At 37.1% G+C, this 25,033-nt stretch overlaps 5 protein-coding genes across 5 annotated transcripts; all 5 read right to left on the bottom strand.

Moving 5' to 3' along the window:
* Positions 1–92: 92 nt before the first annotated feature.
* On the bottom strand, positions 93–3,137 carry LOC130728891 (putative disease resistance protein RGA1). Its single transcript, XM_057580473.1, has one exon. It carries the CDS (start codon positions 3,135–3,137, stop codon positions 93–95), a length of 3,045 nt encoding a protein of 1,014 aa, XP_057436456.1.
* Positions 3,138–6,138: 3,001 nt separating this feature from the next.
* On the bottom strand, positions 6,139–6,837 carry LOC130731674 (uncharacterized). Its single transcript, XM_057583934.1, has 2 exons — positions 6,792–6,837; positions 6,139–6,553 (listed from the first exon to the last, which is right to left on the bottom strand). Exons 1-2 carry the CDS (start codon positions 6,807–6,809, stop codon positions 6,188–6,190), a joined length of 384 nt encoding a protein of 127 aa, XP_057439917.1. The 5' UTR covers positions 6,810–6,837; the 3' UTR covers positions 6,139–6,187.
* Positions 6,838–7,027: 190 nt separating this feature from the next.
* On the bottom strand, positions 7,028–8,797 carry LOC130728882 (uncharacterized). Its single transcript, XM_057580469.1, has 4 exons — positions 8,180–8,797; positions 7,637–7,947; positions 7,437–7,563; positions 7,028–7,351 (listed from the first exon to the last, which is right to left on the bottom strand). The coding sequence occupies exons 1-4, from the start codon at positions 8,795–8,797 to the stop codon at positions 7,043–7,045; spliced, it is 1,365 nt and encodes a 454-aa protein (XP_057436452.1). The 3' UTR covers positions 7,028–7,042.
* A 54-nt stretch (positions 8,798–8,851) lies between these two features.
* On the bottom strand, positions 8,852–10,194 carry LOC130731673 (uncharacterized). The gene is made up of 3 exons (XM_057583933.1): positions 9,477–10,194; positions 9,084–9,398; positions 8,852–9,009 (listed from the first exon to the last, which is right to left on the bottom strand). Exons 1-3 carry the CDS (start codon positions 9,845–9,847, stop codon positions 8,889–8,891), a joined length of 807 nt encoding a protein of 268 aa, XP_057439916.1. The 5' UTR covers positions 9,848–10,194; the 3' UTR covers positions 8,852–8,888.
* A 1,327-nt stretch (positions 10,195–11,521) lies between these two features.
* On the bottom strand, positions 11,522–23,197 carry LOC130728871 (enoyl-CoA hydratase 2, peroxisomal-like). The gene is made up of 4 exons (XM_057580461.1): positions 23,080–23,197; positions 12,904–12,976; positions 12,686–12,836; positions 11,522–11,823 (listed from the first exon to the last, which is right to left on the bottom strand). Exons 1-4 carry the CDS (start codon positions 23,195–23,197, stop codon positions 11,611–11,613), a joined length of 555 nt encoding a protein of 184 aa, XP_057436444.1. The 3' UTR covers positions 11,522–11,610.
* Positions 23,198–25,033: the final 1,836 nt, after the last annotated feature.

Raw genomic sequence — 25,033 nt, 5'->3', positions numbered from 1 at the left:
CTATAAACTGTATTGAATAATGCATTAAGCAAGTCATTGCAACAAGTCAAGTGGATGAAATACTCACATAGAGAAGAGACGAGAGTCAAGACTTAACAGTGCCATATCCTGCCAACACGTGCAGTGGGATTCTTAGTATATATGCCATCGACAATCACTTTTGGAATGTGTTGTATCTTCTCCCAATCTTCCCCTATTCCCTTCTTACACCTCTCCCCTAATGTTGGGCAAAGACAAATCTCCAAAACCTCAAGTGAAGTGAGGCGTCGAACACCTTCTGGCAAGGATCTCAATCCGCTACACAAATAAAACTTGAGCGTTAAAACTGAGCAAAGACTTTCCCAACCTTCCTCTGGTAAAGACTCGAGCTCTTCACACCATATGATTTCTAGGTGCCTCAAAGCGTTGAGGTTGATGAGTTCATTTGGTATTTTCTTCAATCTAGGGAAATTATATATTACCAGAGTTTCAAGAGAAGCCAAGTTTCTCATTATTCCCTCGGGAAAGGATGTCAAATATTTATCACCACAAGAAAGCTCAAGGCTGGTAAGAGCATTAAAACTAGAAATTGGCCTGAGTACCTCATTGTTACAAACATATAACTGGAGGCTCTTAAGTGATGGAAGGTGAGGCAAAACAAGCTTAGGGCAATAGAATATGTACAAATGAGAAAGTAATGGAAACATATTCCTTTTTTCTGCTTTCAACAACCGTTCTAACTTTGGTAACCCACGCAACTCGAGTTCCTCCAAAGATGGGAAAGCCCTAAACTCCATGTCATCGTAACTTTCATCATCATCATCATCCATGTACTGCATATTGTCCATATCTTGTATTTTAAGTTTTCTCAAAGATAGTAGACCAAGTGACGAAAGTCGTTGGACGTTTCTGCAATCGTGAAGTTCAAGAACAACTAAACTTCTCATATGCAATATCCAAGGGAAACAGAAACTTAGTCCTTCATACTGGTGTATTCTCAACTTCTTGAGATATAAGGGAGGTCGAAGCCCTTCAAGTACGTGCTCAACATTAATAGCAGGTGACTCAGTTTCACCACTTTGGTACCATAAGACGCTTAAATCTAGGATATCACGACGGTACCATGAGAAGCTTAAATCTTGGAGATTTTCTTTACTAACCAAATTGGCGTCTTGAGCATCAGATAAACTATCAACATTTTCTAGGCCTTCAAGGCTTAGTTTTCCTCCCAATTCTAAATCATGTAGTTCTGCCAAGGTGTGCCCTGCCTCTGAACCGACGATGTAAACATTCAATGTTCTCAAACGAGATAGTTTTCGAATGTCAGGGAACATACGAGATAATGAATAACAACATTTGGTGGCAAGATGTCTAAGGTTCTTTAAGGATGTGAATTGCTTTGGTAAACAAATAAGATTTGAAAAATGTTTCAGTTTTAAGATTTCTAATTTCTGCAAGCTAGAAATTGATTCAAGGAGGGTGTCTATGAAAGGACCATAAAGCTTATTTATTGCAAAACCATAAAGCTCCAAATACCTCAAATGAATTAAATTTTTGAGTGGTAGTAACTTAAGTGAACTTGTGCGTATTACTCGGAGAGAATGAGGTAACTTAAATGAACTTGTGTGTATTTCTCGAAGAGGAGGAGTTAAGGGAAACAATAATATATTACCTTGGCCATGAAGTTCTAACTCGTATAAAGTTCGCATAGATTTAACTCTCTCCAATTTCAAAAAAAAAGATTCAACTCTCTCCAAGACTTCATCATAGACTATGTCACCATGAAAACTAACATGGCGTACGCTTTTCCTCAAATGTCTCATATTTTCATAGTCGAAAAGCAAACACTCTTGCCTCATAATTAATTGAGCAAGTTCATGGATAAGATAATGCATCTTGAAAGAAATGTCTCCAGAAGAATCATCTACCTTGATATCTTGGAAGAATAACTTTTGGCACAATTCATCCCAAATCGCACTCCCAACATCTTCTACCTCCAAGTTACCTCTTGATGAAATAAACCCATTAGCCATCCAAAGATGAATTATATCTTCTTTTATGATTTCGGTATCTTTGGGAAATATGACACAAAAAGCATAACATTCTCTTGACATTGGTGATAAATCAAAGTAGCTCAACATTAATGTACGGAAAGTCTGAATCTGAGACGATAACATCCAAAGCTCTTGCTGTCTAACTATATGCCATTTCGTGTCCTCATTCCTCGAGCATTGGATTCCTAATTCTCGAATTGAGGGTGGTAATCCCCCACACCTCTTCATAATCTCCTTACCTATTGCAACAGACTCTTCACTGACTTCCTTTCCAGGACCAAATGCACATTTTTTGAATAATAACCAACTTTGATCCTCAGACAGGCCAACCAAATAATGAGCTTGACATGTTCCCATGATTGCTGCAACTTTCTTATCGCGAGTTGTTACCAAGATGCAAGCACCTTTGGATCCACATGACAACACAAATTTCACCTCATTCCACGTGGTTTCCATTAATGCCCACACATCATCCAAGACTAGCAAATATCTTTTATTTTGCAACAATTCTTGCACCTTGCTTTCCATTTCATCTAGTTGCAGTGTATCATACTTTTCATGTGTGACTGCTTCAATAATGGAGCTTAGAATCCTCTTAATAGAAAAACTTTTCGAAACACAAACCCAAATTTTTACACTAAAATTGTTATTTACGCTTTCATCATTGAAAACTAAATAAGCAAGTGTTGTCTTTCCAACTGCACCTAAGCCAACAATAGGATAGATGGAAAGGAAGTGAGATCCTCGTGCTTGCTTCAAAAGAAACTCCACAGTCCTTTTCTTATCATCATCTCGTCCATATATTTGAGATTGGTCATCAATTGAGATAGTTTGGCGCCATTCGTCGTCTCCAGTTTGCAGTTCCTCAACATCAAGAGTGAAGTTTCTCCCACGCTTAGCAATCTCATCAAACCTCCTTGTAATCTCTTTCAGCCTCTTACTAATCTCATAGCGGAACATTATATTCTTTGGTTTGAAAAAGGAAAATCCCCTAAGTCCAAGGGATTTTATAGAATATTCATCAAAGATACCATCTAGCTCGTACACAGCATCTTTTAGTTCCTCTAGCCACAGCTGTGTATTGTTTTTGTTCCTTCTTAGCATGTTTAACAACTCTCTTCTCAGCAGCTTTAACAACAACATGGATTTCATCTAAATTGCTTGGTAGCTGTTTAGCTTTTCCGGTGATTCCAGAAATGGTTGCAAATTCATTCTGAACCAGAGAGAGCAAATTCTCATACACAAGCCCAAGCAAGGCCTCAACCGCCATTCTCAGCAATTTAAAATTTGAATAGGGAAAATATGAGTTATTTTTTTGAAATTGAGAAAATGTGAGAGATTGGTTTGCTTCGATGAATGCAGAACTTGATGGAGCAGGATATAATGCTAGCAACCGTGTGAAAATACTTGCGTGATCTTGTTACTTGTAGAAAGAATTTATTCCTTTTGCATGATGAAAGCGGTTTTTATCTCCCTGGAACCTTTGTGTGGGTTATGCTACAACGTCTCCAAATCTTTAATTAGCGCCTAGCAAGCCATGAGACTTTATTCAAAAGATGATAAATACTTAAAAAAAATCGAAAAGATAATTGTTGAATTAAATTTATTTTGAAAGCTAATGTCTTTATTTTTTTAATCAATTATATTCATTACAATTTTATTTTGAATGACAAAAAATTTACTCGAGTTTTTTTTAACCCCAATTTGAAAGAAGCAATTGTTGTTTTGCCTTCGCATACCAAATATGCATTAAGGAAAGAGTTTATTTGAGATTATTTAATTGCATACATGCTTATCCAAGTGGTTGACCGAGTAAGCTTACAAAATATCTTATGATCTTCTTATAAACTGTTTAGAGTTTATTTTTATAAGCTAAGCGGTTATACATAAGTATAAAATATTTTGGGCTTATAATTAAGGTTATCGAATCAGCTTATTAAGCATTTTTTATTATAAGCATTTAATTAAATTATTTATCCGAATGCACATTAAGTATTTTTGCTCATAATTTTCTCATCGTTACCTTTACAAGGTCTTCCTTTATTCATGCTTCAGATGGTGGTCGTGTTGTGAGTTACACATGTACATACATTAAGTTTTAGTTCAAAGAAGGTTGTTAGACATGTCGTGAATATCATCAAATGATTCAGTCATCAACTCTCACATCTAACTCGATGACTATAAAGATGGTTAATAGAGATGTCGCAAATTATTTATATTGAGGGTGAATATATGAGATTTGCCTTTCCCATTAAATGTGTTATATATCTTGAATCCCTTGATTTAGACCGCGAAGAGAATGGTCAGGTCAAAAAATATTAAAATGAGTTTATTAATGTTATATAGTTTTTGCCTAGCGTGACTCACTTGAAAATTGATTCACCTTGGTTCACTTGAACAACAACTATTGGATAAACTGTTAAAAAAATAACTAGGCAGATTCAATTCTATTAAAGATTACTTTCAAAAAAAAAAAAATTCTATTAAAGATTGCATTTACAACAATACCAATGTTCTCTTTCTCTCCGCTAGAATCTTCTTCCACATAGAATGAGCTAACATGGCCACTATTGTTAGAATATAAAATCATAATTGATTGTTTGACATGGTATCAAAGTCTCTACAACTTAGCGGTCTAGAGTTTGATAATTGCTCCCCTCACTTTCCAATTAAAAAGTGGAATTTAAACACATGATAGGCAGATCTGTGTATTTATTCATGCTTCAAGCTCAAAGAGCTCTTATGTGAGGAGGGAGCGTATTAACCAACTCAAATTTAGGCTTACTTTTTTTTTTTTTAAAGAAAATTTAGGCTTACTCACTCTAAGAGTCTAAGTGACTTGTATATAGTGCGGAACAGATCCATCTTTTTACTATGTGGCTAATAGGAATTGACACCATTTGGGCATGGACGTCTCAACTGTGTGAAAAGTGAAATCCCTGCTGGTTTGAGGACCCAGAAGATAGATGCCCCACTATGATCCATTGTCTCTGCCTTAGAATACATAACTCGTAGACCATTCTTTGCCAGAATGAAGCCACTCCAGCAAACCGAAAGTGAGTTTTGAAAACCGCACGAATAAAAGATTGAAAAGCCCCATATTTGTTTCCATTCTTGGAGCCCTTAATCCTCTCCACATTTTGAGGCCGATTTGGATGAGCATTGATAAGGCGATTTGAATTGAAATTGACAAATTCCTTCTTCTTTTGTTAACAATTAACCATTGCCCATGTGTTGTTTCTCGAATCTCGACAGTTCACTCAGTCACTCTGGCATTGATAGCTCCTGAATTCACTCCCTCAATCATTGTTACGCTACTCATTCATTTTCCTTAGAGTTGTGAGTACCTTCTCCCTCACCTGTGTTACTTATGCGTCGTACGTACTCACCTCAGACGTTTCAGTCGCTGGAAATTCCTTCGAGATAGGAGCAACCTCACAGTTTCTAGCAAGATGGCCATAATATCCGCACGAGGAACCACTACAAGAAAACAGCCCAGTAGTGACCGCCAAATCGGTCACTAAATGGGTAAAATCGGTCACTAAAATAGTTAGTGACTGATTTAGTGACCGAAATATATCAGTGGTTAAAACGTTGGTCGCTACGGATAGTGACCGAAATAGTGACTGAATTAGTGACCGAATTTAGTGACCGGTTTTGCAACCGATTTAGTGACTGATTTTGCAACTGATTTGGTGACTGATTTAGTAACCGATTGTGCAACCGATTTAGTGACCGAATTAGCAACGAAATTTGTGACGGATTTAGTGACTGATTTTGCAACTGAATTTGTGACCGATTTAGTAACCGAATTAGCAACCGATTTAGTGACTGATTTAGTGATGAATTCAGTGACGATTATGGCCACAAATTAGTGACTGAATTAGTGACGGATTCAAAAAAAATTATATGATTTTACGAAAATTTTAGCAAAAAAATTATTTTTCTAGTCAATCTGATTTAACCCTGTAATAACCATATCTATCAATCAATATAGGAACAATAAAACAGTTACTAATTCAACTTCAACCTACAATCATCATAAACTATGGTAGTCTCATACAGTACTCTACCAACATCATCAAGTCAACATTCATAAACCAGTCTATTACAATACACTTAAAAACAAAGTTTGATAAAGTTCAAATAATCCCTCAAGAACCACCTAGATCATCTGCATCCTCTGACTCCTCTAAATCATCTGAATTATCACCGTGATCTGTATGCACATTGGTTGGTGCTGTTGTTTGCATCATTTCCATCATCTGACGTACCATTTTTTGAGTGATGTCTAATGTGTCCCTCAATTGATCAAACTCTTCTCTTCGTACCCACTCAGATGATGAAGAGCTTGAGCCACGATATTTGTTATGCATCACAGTAGACTCCATTCCTAATCCATAAATTCTACCTTTTTTCACACCAGCTACCTCAAGCCACACATCTAGCTCATTAGGTGGAGGAGCATTTTGCTCAGATGCTTTTTGCGTCCTATCTTCCCATGTACTTTCAAATGTAGCCTGTTAGCAACAATTAGTTACAATAACATTAATCATAATTATACATAAAGCAACATACTACTCTTTTTCAAGACACTTAGAAAATTTTCAGCACTTCAAATGACCGGCACATATTGTCCATACAAACTCTATAATGCTTACTACCTTATATTTAAGAGCAATAAAGACAAGAGCACTATACAATATTAATGAAACATAGTGATTGTACCACTTAAAAGCGTGAAGGAAAAAGATATACCTGAATTTTAAAAAGCATGCAAAACAATCAGTAGGCAACCTTATATGATATACGACAAGAGTATATCATAAAATTCAGAATGACATACATTTACATGTTCTGATTTCTTATCCACCCATGTAGCATCCTTGCGTTGGTGTGTCTGGCGAAACAATTCTAGCTGAGTAGGAGCGGTTCCGGTCTTTTTAATCTAATAAAGTACAATAAAATTATGACCATATTATCTATATCTAAATTAAGAGAAGAATAGACTACAAGAGAAATATCATCACCATATTTGCTTTATGCTGAGAAGTGGTAATAGAGCCACCAATATGAAGGGACTGCCCAAATCCATCACAATCGGATGCCCGGTTTGCTTTTGCTTTGACACTTTTGATGTTGAAGCTTACACTATCCCAATGCTCACGTAACCCATTCCATACATGATCTCCAAGCCAATCTGGTCTTGTTTTAGAGGTACGAACCCTACTTAAAGTACTTTTCATCAAATATGCACCTCGTGCTTCAAAGTTCTTTTTAGCCCATATATAGTCGGGTGGACAAATAGAACATTTACTCTATAATAAATACAAGTAAAGTTAGATGAAATTGCAATATATAAAAATAATAAATCAAACTTGAAAATTAACATATGAAATCTACCATGAACTCTCCAAACAACATATTTCTTGTGTCCTTGGGTATCTTCTTCCATGATGCCCATGGATCAGTATAGTGACTTCTGAATATATTAGTAATGATATTAGCCGCACGGTGCGAAGGTAAGAACCTACAAACAATACATGTAAACAATTAGAGACTTATTAAATGCACTGAAATAACTTCTAATAAATAATGCATACCCTTGACCCGCAAGGATGAGAGTAGTTTTGTCATCATCTGATACAGTTTGAGATTCACTTGATCCAATTATAGGCTCATCACCCGTTTCAGAACTACGGGGTGAAGGGGTTGAATGAGATGTCCTAAGTGATGGAGTGGCAGCAACAACATTTGGCGGTGATTGAGTTGGTGGGACATTGGTTGAATCCTCTTGTGCTAAAGGTGGAGTGGCATGATGTGCCACATGTGATGACATATCATTGTGAGTGTGTGATAACGGTCTTGGACGTCCTCTAAGAGTTTTGGATTTTCCTCGACCACGATCTGACATCTGCAATACACACATAAATAAATTTCTTAAATATATTTATAAAAATTAAAATTAACAACAACATAAATATAAGTACAATTTGTTACCTTTTATAAAGAAAACACAATATTACATTTTAATCATCATCAGAAGATATATATTGGTCAAACAATTCACAATCATTCTCAGAATCATCCTCATCCTCATCCTCATCCTCATCCTCAAAATCATCCTCATCTTCATTCTCTTCTACCTCGTTGTTTTCTCCATCATTAGTATCATTGATTTCCACTTCCTCATATACACCATCATCATCTCTCAAGTGACCATCTAGCTCCTCATTTGAGACCGGATCAACGTGAGCTATTGTATCTTGATATGCAACCTCTAATGCATATCGATCATCAACTGTACCCCTTGGTTTGGTTTTAACAACAACCCACCAATCAACCTTTTCTTTTATTTTTTCTGGGTAAGGCATGTAGTACACTTGAATTGCATTTGTTGAAAATATGAAAGGGTCATATTTTGAATACCTTCTAGAACGATGCACCTCCACAATGTCATATTCTTTGTTAACCTTCATACCACGATTGATGACAACATCAAACCATTCACAGTTAAATAAAACTATCTTTTTGATTGGTTCACCTGGGTATTGTAGTTGCATAATCTCTTTAAGAGTACCATAATAATAATGTTCATGCTCTTCATCATCTCCTTCAACACAAACTCCAGAATTGATGGTTTTCTTGTTGACACTCCACTCTTTTGTATGAAACTTAAAGCCATTGACAAAGTAAATAGGCCATGTCTCCACCTTTCTCTTAGGACCCCATGCTAAGTGATGCAATAATTGATCGTCTACCATGTTATTTCTATCATGAACCTATCATTATCAAGTATAAACCTATTAGAGTTTATATTTCACAAGTATAACTTTAACTCATGTAATATTAATGTTAAAAACTAAAAACACTCACATAAGATCGAAACCAAGTTGGAAACTCAGATGCAATCCTACCATCAATATCAGCTTGAGAGATATTAGGAAAGGATGCCTCCAAATGTTGCTCAAAGCGTCTGACATTAATAACTATATTAGTAAATATATTATTGAATTAAAAGAATACTCAAACTACAATAAACGAACGTACTCAATGAATGGTTTAACTTCGTCACAATTAAGTAGGATATGCAAATGGGCAGCAGCTGATTCCATATCAGTTAAATATCGACTCCTTGAAGTTCCAGCTGTTCGACCAGGATGACTGAAGATTGATAAATTTTGTGGATCTACATCATCATGACTTCCAGCGTCATTTCGACCAACTCTATTTCTCGCTGATTGGACATGAGACTCAAAGTAGTATGAACAAAAATGAGAAGTCTCTTGACATAGATATGCTTCACAAATAGACCCTTCTACCCGTGATTTGTTTTTAACCATTCGTTTCAACCTCCCCAAGTACCTAAAATGATAAAATATCATTAACTCATAATTAATACAACCAATTAATACTTGTGCATAATAATATGTAAATAAATACCTCTCGAAAGGATACATCCATCGATATTGAATGGGACCTCCTGCTATTGCTTCATAAGCTAGATGAATATGCAAATGCTCCATTGAATTAAAGAAACCAGGTGGAAAGATTCGTTCCAACTTACATGTTGTAATGATGATATTTTGTTCCATCAACAACAAGTCACTCAATTGCAATGTACTTGAGCACAAATCCTTAAAGTATTTACTCAACTCAGCTATAGGCTTCCACACTTGAAGTGGTAGTGCACTAAAAGCAATTGGCAACAAACGCTCCATAAAGATGTGACAATCATGACTTTTCATTCCAATGAAATTCCCTTCCCTTATGTTTACACATCTACTCAAATTTGAGGCATATCCGTCGGGCATTTTCAGCTCACTAACCTATTTACAAACTGTCATTTGCTGCTCAATGGACAAAACAAATTTTGCTTTAGGCTTTAAAGGTTTTCCACCAGGGTTCTCTACTAATTCTAGTTCCCTTCGCCTACAATACTCTTTCAAATCCATTCTTGCTTTAACATTATCTTTGGTCTTGCCCTTGATGTCCATCACCGTATTAAAGACATTTTCAAATACATTTTTCTCAATATGCATCATGTCCAGATTATGCCTTATTAAGTTGGACTTCCAATATGGTAACTCCCAAAAGATGCTTTGTTTTATCCAATTATGAGATACACCATATCCAGGACAAACACAAGGTTGAGTCTCAGTTACTTTTGGTACATTAGAAACTTCTTTCCACATTTGATCCCCTGTTAATCTTCGTGGAGCAATAGACGTCACGACTCGATTCTTGTAAAATGCATCCTTGTTTCTTCTGTATGCATGATCCATGGGCAAGAACTGACAGTGGAAATCAAACCAAGAACATTTAACACCATGTTTCAGCCAGAAAGCCTTTGATTGATTCATGCAATATGGACATGCTAATTTTCCCGCAGTGCTCCAACCCGATAGCATACCATATGCAGGAAAATCATTAATAGTCCACAATAATGCAGCTTTCATCATAAAATTTTGCTTCTTTGATATGTCATATGTCAGCACACCTTCATTCCATAACAATTTCAACTCATCTATCAGTGGCTGCAAATACACATCAATTTTTTCTTTTGGATTATTGGGCCCAGGAATAATCAATGTCAAAAACATGTAGGGAGTTGTCATGCATAGTTCAGGAGGAAGATTATAAGGAGTAACAATTACCGGCCAACAAGAATAAGGTTTTGCTGCATTACCAAATGGCATGAAACCATCAGAACATAACCCCAACCTCACATTTCTAGGTTCTTTTGCAAAATCAAGATTTTTTCGATCAAATTCTTTCCATGCTTCTCCATCTGATGGATGACATAACACTCCTGGTTGTCGCCTATTTTCATGATGCCACCTCATGTGTGGTGCAGAACTCATTGAGGCATATAATCTCTTAAGTCTAGGAATAAGGGGTAAATAATGCATTCGCTTCACAGGAACTTCCTTGTATTTATCCCTACCAACCTTTTTCTGATGATAACGAGGTCTACCACAAAACTTGCATGCCTTTAATTGCATATCATCACCAGTGTAGAACAACATACAACCCTGTTCACAACAATCTATTTTTTTTGCAATAAGACCAAGTTTTGACACAATTTTCTTTGTCTGATAAAAATCTTCAGGAATAACATTATCTTCAGGAGGTACTCCTTGATGAGCGACACAGTCTCATTGAAAGATCGTTGAGAAATGTTTCCCTCTGATTTAATTGTCATCATTCTAACTGCAAAGGATAGTTCGGTGTGTTTACATCCCGACCACAGTGGCTTTTGGGCTGCGTGTAGTAAATCATAAAAATCTTGAGCATCTTTATTTGGAGCTTCATCGGTTTGTTGATCAGGATGCATTCGAATGGCTTAAAAACATAAGGAAACTGAAGTGAGGAATATGAGAGAAATCTTGGACAATATTTTTTGCGAGAATCTTTGGCAACAAGTTAAAAACAACATTAGATTAGCCACACAATGACACAAATGATTGCAAAAAGTATAGTCACAAGATGTATCACTGATGGCTTAAAATCTTAAAATGCTTAGTAACCACCAATTCAATTGTTTAATTCATATGACCAATCCTCTTTTCTTCCTTCAAACAAAAAGAAGCTTCAAGGCTGATAAGAGGGAAAATTCTCTTTCACCTAATTCAACAAGCATACATGAATACATCTTTGAATGGGGGGAAAGGGAATCTAGTTGGAGTTTCATCAGAAAGCAGGATGAGAGTACTAACCCAGCAACCTTTGCAATCATGGGATCAGAATGAAGAGGATTGTAGTCACCTGATAGCCTATAGAGCAACGCCTGCCAAAAGGAGGAGACATTCAGAAACTGTATAGAAATTCATAAAGTAGCAGATCAGAAGTTCTCAATGACAACTTGAACTACAAAATTAGTATAATACTTGAGGAGCTAGGAAAAAAAAGGGGGAAAGATTAAAAACAGTTTTGACAGACAAACTGTTGGTGCCATGTAGATGAAATAGTGTGTAATTAAACTACTAACGAAACCATAGTCATGAAGTGTCTAAGCAAAGGTAAAGATCCTGAAACCAATGTAATTAGCATTGATTTCTTGCATAAATTCATTTATAGAAATGTTTTCATCGATATAGTAGTGATATAAAGCGCCGACACAATAATCACCAGTATAAGTTATTAACTAAATAGGCAAGCCACCAAAACCAAGGGAAAAGAATCTTACTAGCAGAAATTGCATGAATTTCTTTTTTAACAATGTAACTATTGGAACAAAGGAATTACTTTTTCAAAATCATTTGGTATAAGTTGGACCATTTGAAAATACTTCAACTTGTTCTACAAGATCAACCTACTGGTCACTTTATTGCTTTACTGCAATAACTAGAGCTCAAGACATGTTTCTTTCAAAGTTGGAAGACAAATATAATGGTAGCAGATTAAGCATATCAATGACCATAAGGGGAAAAAATAAATGCCACATTACTTCCTGAACAGTTAATTCTTTTTAGTTGACAAAAATAGATTTCATGGATGACTGTTATAGTCCAAGACAGTGGACAACCAATATCTAAAATACAAGGCTAAAGACTGAAAATTAATAAAGTACATAAAAAAAAAATTGGGGGGGGGGGGATCACACATAATGTAATCTACATTTCAAACAATATTGAATAATTATAACATGCCTGAGATGCTTGGGTATGATCTTCAAACACTGAAAAGGGTTTACTATCAGGAATTTTTACAGCTGAAGTCTGGTTCAAGGGGTAGTTTGAGTAAGAAAATGGTTTAGACGAGTTTGAGAAGCCACCAGCACCACGTAGATAGACAGTGGACCTGCAACAACTTACTATTTGAGTGTGATGGTTGAAACAAACCATTAAAAGAATGCTTTCAGTTGTACCTGTTCATGCATAATAAATCACCAGATTCTTTCTCATAACTTTTTGTTTCAACCTCCAAAATTGCTGTTTTACCTGGAATTAAAGCAATACCCCATTAAGAAGCAGAATATACGAGTAAAGGGGGGGGCAGGGGGGATTTCAAAATGTACATACATGAGTCAGAAGAGGAGCCGCAGAGGAGGAGCCACGGAGGAGGAGCCGCGGCAGACGCTTTAGCCACGGTGGACGTTACAGCTGCAGTGGAGAGCTATGGAGTGATGCGCGTCTGTGAGCAATGGATGAGGTCGAAGGAGTAGAGAGAAAAAATTAGGGTTCAATGTTTAGTAATAGGGGATTTAGTTTCAACTGATAGAGAAAGTTTATAAAATAAATAACGCTAACTTTGTTAAAAAAGAGATCTCAGTCAGGTTGGCAACTTTAAGTCATGTAAGGATCTCTTCTCCCTAGAGGCCCAGGTTCGAACCCTACTCTTGATACATTTTGTATGATGTTTATAAAATTTTATATATTAAACAGTTATAGCGACGGAATTAGTGACAGAATTATTCGTCACAAAAGTAGCGACGAATTTAATTTCTTAGAATAGTGACGAAATAGTCCGTCACAAACTTTTCAGTCTCTAAATCGGTCACTAACCATTCAAGTTTGGAGGTAGTAAAATAATAACCTTAAATCGGTCACAAATTCGGTCACAACTATGACCGAAATAAATCGGTCACTAAATCAGTCACTAAACGGGGAATTTCTGGTAGTGAACATACGAAATGGTATGCCTCGAACTCAATATTATACTAGGCATCACAAAGGGATTACTTTCCCACTACAGGTTTATTGAGATCGATCTACACAAAAAGGGGTGTGAACTACTCTCTATGTATATCCACCGTGTACATGTCTATATTGATAAGCCTGCCCACCACAATTGCTAGAGTTAGCAACATACAGTTATCACAGAATTGCAATCCTAGTCATGTAATATATTATGAACCTAGAGCATCATTATCTGATTTTTGAATTTTTCGCTACAAAATCCAGCTTCCATGACTTGATTGACAAGTAATGATCGAAGATAAGTCAAGGAACCCTTGCCATTGCTTTCTCTCGGCATGCTGCTACATTAAACCTCACTAAGAAGTAGCCGTGAAGAACATCTACAACTTCAAACCATCCGGAGAACTTCCACAATGTTTTAAGCTTATCACAAGTGTTGCATATCCAATGTGGTTTGCCTTGTAGTTTATTGACCAATAACCAAACAATCCTCACATTGAAAAAATATTGAGAGTATCAAGTTGCCCAATTTAACAATCGAGTTAGTTTTCTTTCACTTATTTACTAGTATTAAACCCACGACATGTACGAACTGGAATACGAATCTTGTATATTATATTATATTTTTAAAATCAAAAAGTGACAACTCTTCTAGGTGGTACCCTCTATAAGGTTAGATTTTTCAGAAAACAAAGAAACAAAGGACAATAAAGAAAATAATTACGTGCAAGAAAAATTGTTACATTTATAAAATGGTTTCTTGGGTATTTATAATATGAAACCGTAGACTTTATTTTTAATCTTTGAAATAGTCTAACTATAAGGAATCAAAATAGTCTAATTATAAGGAATAAGAAATTGCGTTTGTGTTAAACACATTACATTAATGTTGAAGAGAAATTAGAATTTGATTTCCATTATTATTTGACATCATTATTGGACTCGTAAATATACAATAATTGTTGACAAATTTAAATTTAACTTTATCTTTATTCATAAATGAGATTGAATGTTGTTAGGAAAGTTGATAACTATAATGACCAAAATTTGGGACAAAATTTCTAACATTTATACAATAAAAAATATTGAGGTCAATTATTTTGGATTTTTTTTACCAATATCAATTTGTTACCATAATGTTATGAATTCATTATTTTCAAATTTTAAAATGTTGACGAGGTGAAATAATAATTTGAAATTAAAAATATTTATGAGATGCATTAATTTGAAATTCAAAATATTAATGAGACATATTATTATTTCAAGGTTCATAAATATGAGTTTAATTTCTATGCACTGACAGTGTAAAGTTTTTTTTACACTGTCACGTCAATCAATGAGATTTCAAAAATGTGAGAAAATATTTTTTTTATTTAACGTCATTAATTGATGTGATACATCATTACAATCTGATTAGTTGACGGTGTAAAAAAACTTTATACAACCAGTGCATCATCATTTTTCTCCATAAATATATGCTTAATATAATATATGACTATAAGCTTATATCATTGGGTTCATCCTCAAGGTTCGAACGCTGGACTCTTCACCTTTTATCCCACCCAACCCTTATGTCCCTAACTTTTACGACTTGAGTTATCTCGCGGAGACAAATCAATGGTTAGATGAAACACCCGTTTGAAAACACAGCTTAATTAAATGCGTATGGTCATAAGCGCTTATGACATAAGTGCTTATTCATAAACTATTTTAAAATCTTTATTGAAATAAATAGAAAATAAGCTATATATAAGCATAAATTTTTTCTCATAAGCTATCATGAGTAGCTTATGAAAATAAGCTCAAAACAGCTTATGGTAGTCATAAGTTGTTTGCATAAGCTTTCTCAAACACAGACATAAGAGCTTATGCTATCAGATAAACTCAAATAAGCTCTTTGAAACGGAGCCAATGGAGAAGATCCATACCCGCATCAATGTATCAAGCTCAATGTTCTGAAAACCGGATCGGACCGGCCGGTTCGACCGGGAACCGGACACCTCTCCGGTCCAGAACTCTTCTAAAACCGGCTGCATAGCGAACCGTAATTGAACTAGTAAAACCGGACTTGAACCGGCCCACACACACCCAGTTTTTTTCGGTCTGATAATTTAATCCAAAAGCGACGTCGTTTTGGGGTAAATTTGGCACAAACTAATCGTTTTAGGCCCAAAACGACGTCGTTTAGATGATGTTTGTAAGATCCCAAATTAAATAATTAGATTATTTATTTACTTTCGTCGTGTTGATTAATTAAGTAATTATATTTTATTGTTTTATGTTATTTTCACGACTCGAATCCTATTACGAGTCACGAAAACTATTTATATAATAATTAAGTTCAAATTATGTTTAAGGTTGACACTGTAGTCAGCTTAATTAATAGCACGAGCCATATTCGCACCCGACTACGATCGAGAGTGTCCGAAAAAGGCTATATCCGCTCCTAGAGCACTGTTTAAGAGAATTTTAGAATTGAAGGGAGAATAAGAACCTCTAGGTATTTTTCCCATGACCAGTGTTTCGATACGAAACCTTGGACTGTACGCTTGTTAGGTTTTGCTTCCCGGAAGTCCGTCGAAGCTAGACTTTAACTTCTCGGGGACTTTAATTAAGACCATGAATGAAGAGTTTTTATATTCGGAGCTTCTAACGAAGTTTCCATCTGCGTTGTCACAATTCTTTCAGCAATTGCGACATTTCTTCAGAAGGAAGTTTCTCCATCCGACGTCGACTGCAAAAAGTAGTTTTTCGGCGTAAATCGACTCACACCGTCTTTGAGACGTTTTCCTCAATTAAATGAACCTTGATTTGAGTTTCGACATTCTGTCGCCGAATACTCAATTTTTATCAGCAGATGAAAGTACCAAAACGACCGGAACCGCGAAATCTCTATTTTTCGGATTTTCCCCTCTCCTATAAAAAGGGAAAAAATGAGAAAATATCTCATTTTCTCCCAAAGTGGGCGAGAGCTCCAAGAGAGAAAGAGAGAGTGAGATTTTTCTTCAATCCTTGCATGATCGTCCTGATTTCGGAAGCTACGCGTAGGCACAGAGGTAAGGATGCTTAATCCTACTTCTATTTCTGCTTTCTGTCGGCTTATTCTATCTATTTCTGTGCTCAAAGTTTTGAGCTTTTTGTAAAAATGTCCGATTACCTCGATTTTTCTTTCCAACTATCTTCTACTGCAACTCAACATGCTATAATCTCTGTCGGATCGTTCGGATTTTCACCGAGTCGTCGTAGATCTGAAAAACTGACTAAAAACTCATTTTCTTCACATGTGCTTACTTTATTATCAAAAAGTCGCAACCAAGCTTAGTACCCTTGAGATTAAGTGCTATAAACTTCGTTGTGAACAACCCCATCAATTTTGTTTTTCAGAATTTCAACTTTGAGTTTTTGGTCATTAATTCTGGACTAAAATACCCCTAAGTCGTATTTTCAGTCGTTAAATATTTCTGAGAGTTTCCCTGGCCTAGATATAACCTACGAATGCCTAGGAATTATATTAGATCGAAGAAAAAGTTCGGAAACCCTATTTTCTAAAGTGGCCGAAACTTTTTGGAGCTGTACCGTGTCCAAAAATAATTTTTGGGTTAGTATGGCCTGAGCCATAGCTTAGCCCTCTCCGTTGTCGAAATTTTGGCGTTGGTTTCGTGTCATTCCGAGTTCTGTAGCTCGAGTTATGCGCATTTTAGCGAAAACATGTCTTATTGTCCATTCGTGCCTAAATGTCGAACTCTAAAGCTTCGAAGCTTCTTTTTGGGTTTTGTTAGTGTTATTAGTTGTATTGTTTCTTAGCGACTAAGCAATGATACTTTGCTTAAGGTTTGAAACGAGTTGAGCTGAGGAAAGAGACTTTGGAGCAATTAGTGAGGTTTCACAACTGAGGAGGACGCCCGGGGAACTTGCTGGGTTCGGGAGCTTTATTTTGGATTTGACTTGGATGTTGAGCTTGGATGGAGAAATTGGCTAAGGTAAGGGTAACTCGGTTTTAGCGCGTCTTTGAGTCTTGCATGCTTTTATCGCACTGCATGCGTTTGAGATGAAGTTGTTTAAACTTGATTGGCAATTGATTGAAATGTTAGTATGCTTTCAATGTTGTATGCTTGCTTATGTTGACTGTTTCTGAGGCTCGTGCCAAATGTTTTCTAAAGGCTTCGGCCGAGTGAACTTATTGAGACGTGTGTCTCCGTTTTCTGAGAGGCTTCGGCCGTTTACTGGTTTCTGTCATTGAACTGAGTTGGTATGTAATTGAATTGATTTATGTTAGTTGATAATATGAATAACATGTGGTTATCCTGTTTTGATTATTGAATTTGAGATTGTTGTTTGAGGGACTACTGAGTTGGATGAGATGTTTTGATTTGCTTGAAGTGGCAGTGGAGTGGATATTTTCACATGACTGTCCCGTCTTTCGGGGCATTATCAAGTGGTAGTGGAGTGGATATTTTCACATGACTATCCCGTCTCTCGAGGCGTTATAAAGTGGCGATGAGGTGGGTTTGTCCCACGGGATTGTCCCGTCTTGCGAGACGTTATCAAGTGGCAGTGGAGTGGATGTTTTCACATGACCGTCCCGTCCTTCGAGGCGTTATCAAGTGGTAGCGGAGTGGATATTTTCACATGACTATCCCGTCCTTCGAGGCGTTACTTAGTGATAGTGGAGTGGATATTTTCACAGGATTGTCCCGTCTTGCGAGACGTTATTGTTTGATCGATATTGTTGAGGATTGTCGATACCTGATTTGATGTTATATTGTTGACGATTATTGATATCTGATTTGATGTTATATTGTTGAGGATTATTGATATCTGATTTGTTGTTATATTTTTGAGGATTATTGATACCTGATTTGTTGTTATATTGTTGAGGATTATTGATATCTGATTTGTCGTTATATTGTTGAGGATTGTTGATATCTGATTTGATGTTATATTGTTGAAGTTATTGTTATCTGAATTAACCTATGTTGTTAAGTCATTGATTCCTGAGTTAGTTTATGTTGTTAAGTTTTGTTGGTATCTGTTTTAAAAGTGTTCTTACATGAATAATGATGACCTTTCTCTAGGGTTTATGGTAGGATTGGTAGCCATTGTTATGCTAAAGAAAGAACCTCCTTTATTATGAATGGGGGTTAGCCTTTTATAGTGGGACTGAACCCTAAACCTAAATTTATTACATTTGGGTCTTGTCTATGGTCTATTGGGCCTTAGTATTGACCCATACGCCTAACTAAACCTATCTGGACACTGGCGAGCTCCTTCGTGACTTGCCTTACCCAGCGTTGTCCTAACGTTAAGGTCTCGCAAGTATCTGGTTTGGCGGGACCTGTTCACATGCCCGCAAGACGTCGAGTCCTTGTGCAGAAGGATGAAGTGCGTCTTTAGTATCAGGTCCCGACCCGCCAACATAGGGCGAGTCCAGTCCACATGCCCGCAAGACGCCGGGTCTGAAGCAAGAGTATGTCCTAATTGTCTCAAGTCTCAAAGAACATGTGCCGCCCTTAGACAACTCGTTAACTTGTCTTCCAGGTTACACCATTCTAAACTCGACTTTGAAAGTGAAGAGTGTCCTCTATAAAGCATATAGGTTGCCAACATGGCGTAGTAGACATACAACTCGCCATAAAAGCGCCTAATAAATACAAGTGCCAACAATGGCATAATGAACATCTAACCCGCCACAAAATCGACTAATAAATACATTTGCTACCATGTCTGAAGAAGTCATCATATGTGGGAAGTATCTGCCCAGTCCACATGCCCGCAAGACGCCAAGTCTGAAGCATGAAGACGAAGCGCGTCTTTACTCCAAGATGACAATGATAAGATGACGAGATCAAGCCGCCAAAATCTATTGCACAATGTCGTTCCTAACAAAGCAATCATATGTTCTCAGCCCAACATATAGCCATGGAGAATTATGTGAGTATTGAAGATATTGACTTGTAAAATCATACTTTTAATTAACTCTTGGCACATGTTTTGCCTTTCGTTAAGACTCTTTTATTAGTATCTTGTTTTGTCCCGCGACTCTTTTAAGTGCGAACTGGGTGGGCACTATCCAACGATGTAGCCGGCATGTCCAACCCAGGTTTCGGTGATGTGATCAACCAAGTCACATGACGCGGCTCATTACGCGCTGAAACGGGCGGTTCCTATCCAACATATAGCTGGCGGGACCAACCCCGGTTAACTGCGTGACCACTATCCAACATGTAGTTGGCGGGTCCAACCCAGGTTTGGCGTACAACGTACCTTGCCATAAATCGTCCTTAATGACGTAATCTCATAAACTCAGCCTTACTAGCCATGGAGTCTTATACGTACCTTGCCATAAATCGTCCTTAATGACGTAATCTCATAAACTCAGCCATACTAGCCATGGAGTCTTATACGTACCTTGCCATAAATCGTCCTTAATGACGTAATCTCATAAACTCAGCCTTACTAGCCATGGAGTCTTATACTTGTACTGTAAATATCAATTTGTAAGATCATCCAATTGGACTTTCCATTTAAGCTATTCCTTTGATATCAAATTCATTTGCATTTTGTGAAGGACAAATTTCAATTGTGTGGAAGTGTAACCATAATCAACATTAAAAGCATAAGACATAACAAGAAGTCCCTCTGTCGGGAATTAATAGTACATTCACATAAAAGAAACCTGATCATGTATTTGTATATTGAGGAAAACTTCACAATCACATAAAACGAGTACTATCAACAATGGATGCTACTGTATAGGAATATAGCCATAGTGAGGAAATCCTAATAAAATCAGGACCAGCAATAGACAATTCCTAAAATAGCAGAACTATGCAAGCTAGATAGAGTTAAGCTAGCATATCATGTCTCATTTGAGAGATCTTTGTAACAACATCCAAACAATATCGCTTTCAGAATTCAGATCAGGTCTAATCCATAAGAGAATTTTTCACACGTGTAGGCAAGGTTGTCAGACTCGTGAGTCTAAGCAGACTCGTTTTGGGTAGGTAGACTCGACTCGTAGACTCGACGAGACTCGAGTCTACCAGAAATGAAAATTTACTAAGTATAACCCTGTCACATGAAGAATAAATACAAACATATAATCTAATTATAAGAGCATCCAAGATTTTTTAACACAAAGGAGGAAGAGGAACGCGATAGAGGTTGAAAATAGGTTTAGTTTTAGGGATTTTTAATAAATTTGGGATTTTTTAACTTTAAAAAAAAAAAAAAAAACTTGACTCGGTGACCGAGTCAGGCCAGAAAACGAGTCTGGTAGCGAGTCGACTCGTTTTTCCTATGTAGACTCGCGAGTCTACCGAGTCAGCGAGTTAACTCGCGAGTCTAACAACCTTGCGCGTAGGAGTCATTTGGGGATGAGTAGGAGGTAATGAAAACAACAGTTTGCAGCAAAATTTATTCATAGGAGGAATTGCTATGTGCTTGCTTTGTTCAGATATTCCAGCTTAGAGTTTATTTCAACGATTGTTAAATCAAGACAGTAAAGTGACAGCAAATACATTAAGATCAATGTAACCGGTTTCAGATCATACAACAAACATACTTTAACATCTTTTCCAGAGCCTGTCTTGCCGGAAATATAACAAATCATTAGCAAATATTACTTTAACAAAATCACCTTAAACTTCCTTATTCATCAAGATTGAAGCTCATTTATTTTTCGTAACTCCAACAGTTCAGATTCATATAAGGATATATAACATCTTCTAAAATTATACACTTTCCAAAAGTTCATTAAATTAAAGTTGCAGGATTGTTCTTCAAAGTACCATTATCAAAAGAAAAGAAAAGATCACTGTCATATAAACAAGTAGCATGCAGATTGTGCAGATTGTGGGTATATGCCCATATGCATATATTCAATAAATCACTGAGGTGGTCTATTAGACAGGCAGTGTGCATTAAAATTGTAAGAAAGGTAGAGCTGAGATCAGATAACCAGGCTAGCAGCAAGAATATTATACTCCCCTGGTTCATGACAAGTGATGTTCATCATCAACCCAGCATGCTCAGACTGAAACAAATTGCTCTTCCTGGTTTTCATCTCAGGTTTCAATATCCATTCATTTTCGGTCGTAGATGCTTTCACCAGACTCCTCATGAGTTCAATTTAAACATCAAAAAGAGAGAAATGAGGTCAATGTTTCATCACAAATCCAAATCAACATGAATTTAGCAGATTTTGAATTCCCACGAGTTATGCCTGAAAAGCTAATAAAGAGAAACACAAATGGCCTTTAACAGCGGTCAATACATGGTCCAGACAATAGCTTTATGATAAAGTGCCACAACAACTTAAAACATGAATTTAGCAGTTAAGTACAATGGAGATATGGGTTCACATTCATTATGTTATTTTTCAGCCACTTTAAGTTAATCAAGCATGCACTTGAAGTGTAACTGAAACTCATTTTCTCATGGCATCAAGCATTTCATATGATCTTTCACTAGAGTACATCACCATGAAGATGTTCTTTACTAATGCATACAGGGATGATATGAAGTTCGATTTATATCAATCACTCAATTAAACAAATTGTTTTTGCATCTCATGGCAATGTAAGCAAATAACTTATCATGATATTAAGGAAACGACCCTGAAAGTCTGTGTTAATCCTGCTCCGAACTTGGCAAATTTTAAAATCAACTTAAAAAATTAACACACAAATGTGTAAGAAAACTCATAGAAAGCTTACCCTAACCAGCCATTTAGTTAATTTGTCGAATACATAGAGAGCATTCAGATTTCAAGCAAAACACAAGAGGCGAACTCAAAGCAATAGATTGATAGACGGATTGAATTTCCACAATGCATAGTTTGGTGATGATTATTAGAACATGTTTCTCATAAGCGAAAAGCATGCTCAAAACAGTAAGATCAATGGAAATTAAAAGTACAGATTTATTTAAGACAATGATACTACTCAGCTAGCAATATTTCAGATCTGAGTCAAATGTTCATCAGTTAATAATGCAGACATAACATAAACAAAAAACCCCATGGTAATGAAATGAGGAACGAAATTAGAAAGACAAGCTAGCTGAGTGAAGGTTTCACTGCCCTGATACATGGTGACAGCTTTCTGAGTTCGAATTAGTCCCCGCTGCCTTTCACGGTCCTCCATTTTCACCAACGAATTCACAGAGTCATTTCATCAAACACCTTCTGTGCAGAACACGGAACAACATTGAATCGACGAAAAAGACATGTAAATCTCTGCAAAAAGAGAGCAATGAGGCCTGAAAACTCAGAGGTAGAACTTTCAAAGATTATTAAGAAACACATAGTAAAATCAGAGAAAGAGAGAATGTGAGTGGTCAGATGCGCTTCACGAAATCAGTTCTGGTTCATTCCTTGACGTTGAGCTTCCTGGCGGTGAGACCTGCTACAGCGAACAAGGAACACCATGGTGATAGGCGCGTAGGGGTGAATCCGTCGACAATGGTGAGGTAACCGCCATGACGAACTGAGCGATGAACATTGAGAGCTCGTCTCGCCATTTCCTCACCCGACGCCAAGACACGCGGCCACTCCCACTCCTTTCCTGTTTTCATCTCTTCCTCCCTTGCTTTTCCGATTTGAAACTCCTCTTCCGCCACCGATCTAGATCTGGAGCTGCGACAAAGGTGTCCTCGCCTTTTGCTGCCAGCATCATAGGCGGTTCCACTTCATAGATGCGTGACCCGTCGCCGATGCTGCTCACCAAGCCCTTGCCGCCATGGTTACTGAACACAGAGGAAGAACGTACCGTCGATGGAGGTGCTGCGAGATGGATTCCAGAAGGTGAAGACATTCCCTCATGAATCCAGATCAGAAACAGACCATCGAAGATTCATCCCTCAGAACTAAAATCCGTCCCAACATGATATCACACCAAAACTTTCTCACCTTGATCGATGAGTTCCTTTGTGGAGGCGGGAATAGAAAATTTACCGGCCCCACGGTGGGCGCCAAAAAGTGTTCTTACATGAATAATGATGACATTTCTCTAGGGTTTATGGTAGGATTGGTAGCCATTGTTATGCTAAAGAAACAACCTCCTTTATTATGAATGGTGGTTAGCCTTTTATAGTGGGATTGAACCCTAAACCTAAATCTATTACATTTGGGCCTTGCCTAAATCTATTACATTTGAGCCTTGTCTATGGTCTATTGGGCCTTAGTATTGACCCATACGCCTAACTAAACCTATCTGGACACTAGCGAGTTCCTTCGTTGACTTGCCTTACCCAGCGTTGTCCTAACGTTAAGGTCTCGCAAGTATCTGGTTTGGCGGGACCTGTCCAAAAACCATATCGTTGATTTTGCTGATATGTTTAATTCTGTTAAATATATGATTCGATTTCATGATCGATAGGATGAGTTGTCATCTAACTTGAGTTAAGTTGCTAGTTATTTACCATGCTATGCAATTAAATTTGAATAGCATGCTTTTCTCTTTTATATGTGGTAGTTGTATGGAGTTAACCCTTTCTGTTTGTTATTTGTTGTTTGGGCGCTTAACGCTATTAGGCGATGGAGAATCTTTGATGGAGCTTGACCTTCGTACGAGTCGGAGAGGAGAACTTGAAGAACTGTGGAAGACTTGAAAAAGTATAGTCGAGTGGAGAGTTAGAGCCTTGAGTTAGAGAGCTAACCATTATTGGTTTAAGCTTGCATAACGGGTTTAGAAATTTATATTTGAGGTTTCGGGTACTCGCCTTGTTCAAGGCTTGATGTAAATCCCTTTGTAGTTGGGAGTATGCATGACATGTTTTGGAAATACATTTGAAAAGAAAAAAAAAATATACGCATGGTTATAAATCATTTTGGAAAATATTGCATATTTACTTTAATAGGTTACTAAAGTGACACCTGAAAATCGGGGCGTTTCAATGTTCACTTGAATGTGAAACAGAGGAAAGAAACACGTGACTGCCTGCAACCAAAACCTTTCTCCCTCCCTGCGTCGGCAAGCTTTCTCCCTGCGACGGTCGTTTCCTACGATGGTGGAGGTCTCTGCGGCGGAAGAGGTATACTGAGAAACAGAGGAAAAACGACGTGATTGTCTGTGCTTGCAACCAAAACCCTTCTCCCTCCCTGCGCCGACAAGCTCCCTCCCTGCGATGGACGTTTTCGACGACGGTGGTGGTCTCTGCGGCGGAACAGGGATACTGCTGTGGGGGAGGAGAATATAAGAGAAAGACTTTAGGGTCTCTATGGCTGCACATCTCCATGTGAAAATAAGAGAAAGACATTAGGGTTATGAAAATGGGCTTAAAAATTGCATCCTTCCATATGTAAAAGAAAAATATTACACCTTTTGAAAAAGAAAAAAAAAACTACTACTAAAGAGA

This window comes from Lotus japonicus, chromosome 1 (genome assembly GCF_012489685.1).
Source record: "Lotus japonicus ecotype B-129 chromosome 1, LjGifu_v1.2".
NCBI classification, from domain to species: Eukaryota; Viridiplantae; Streptophyta; class Magnoliopsida; order Fabales; family Fabaceae; genus Lotus; species Lotus japonicus.
The sequence above is the reverse complement of the archived record's forward strand: the minus strand, read 5'-3'. Positions and strand labels throughout refer to the sequence as shown.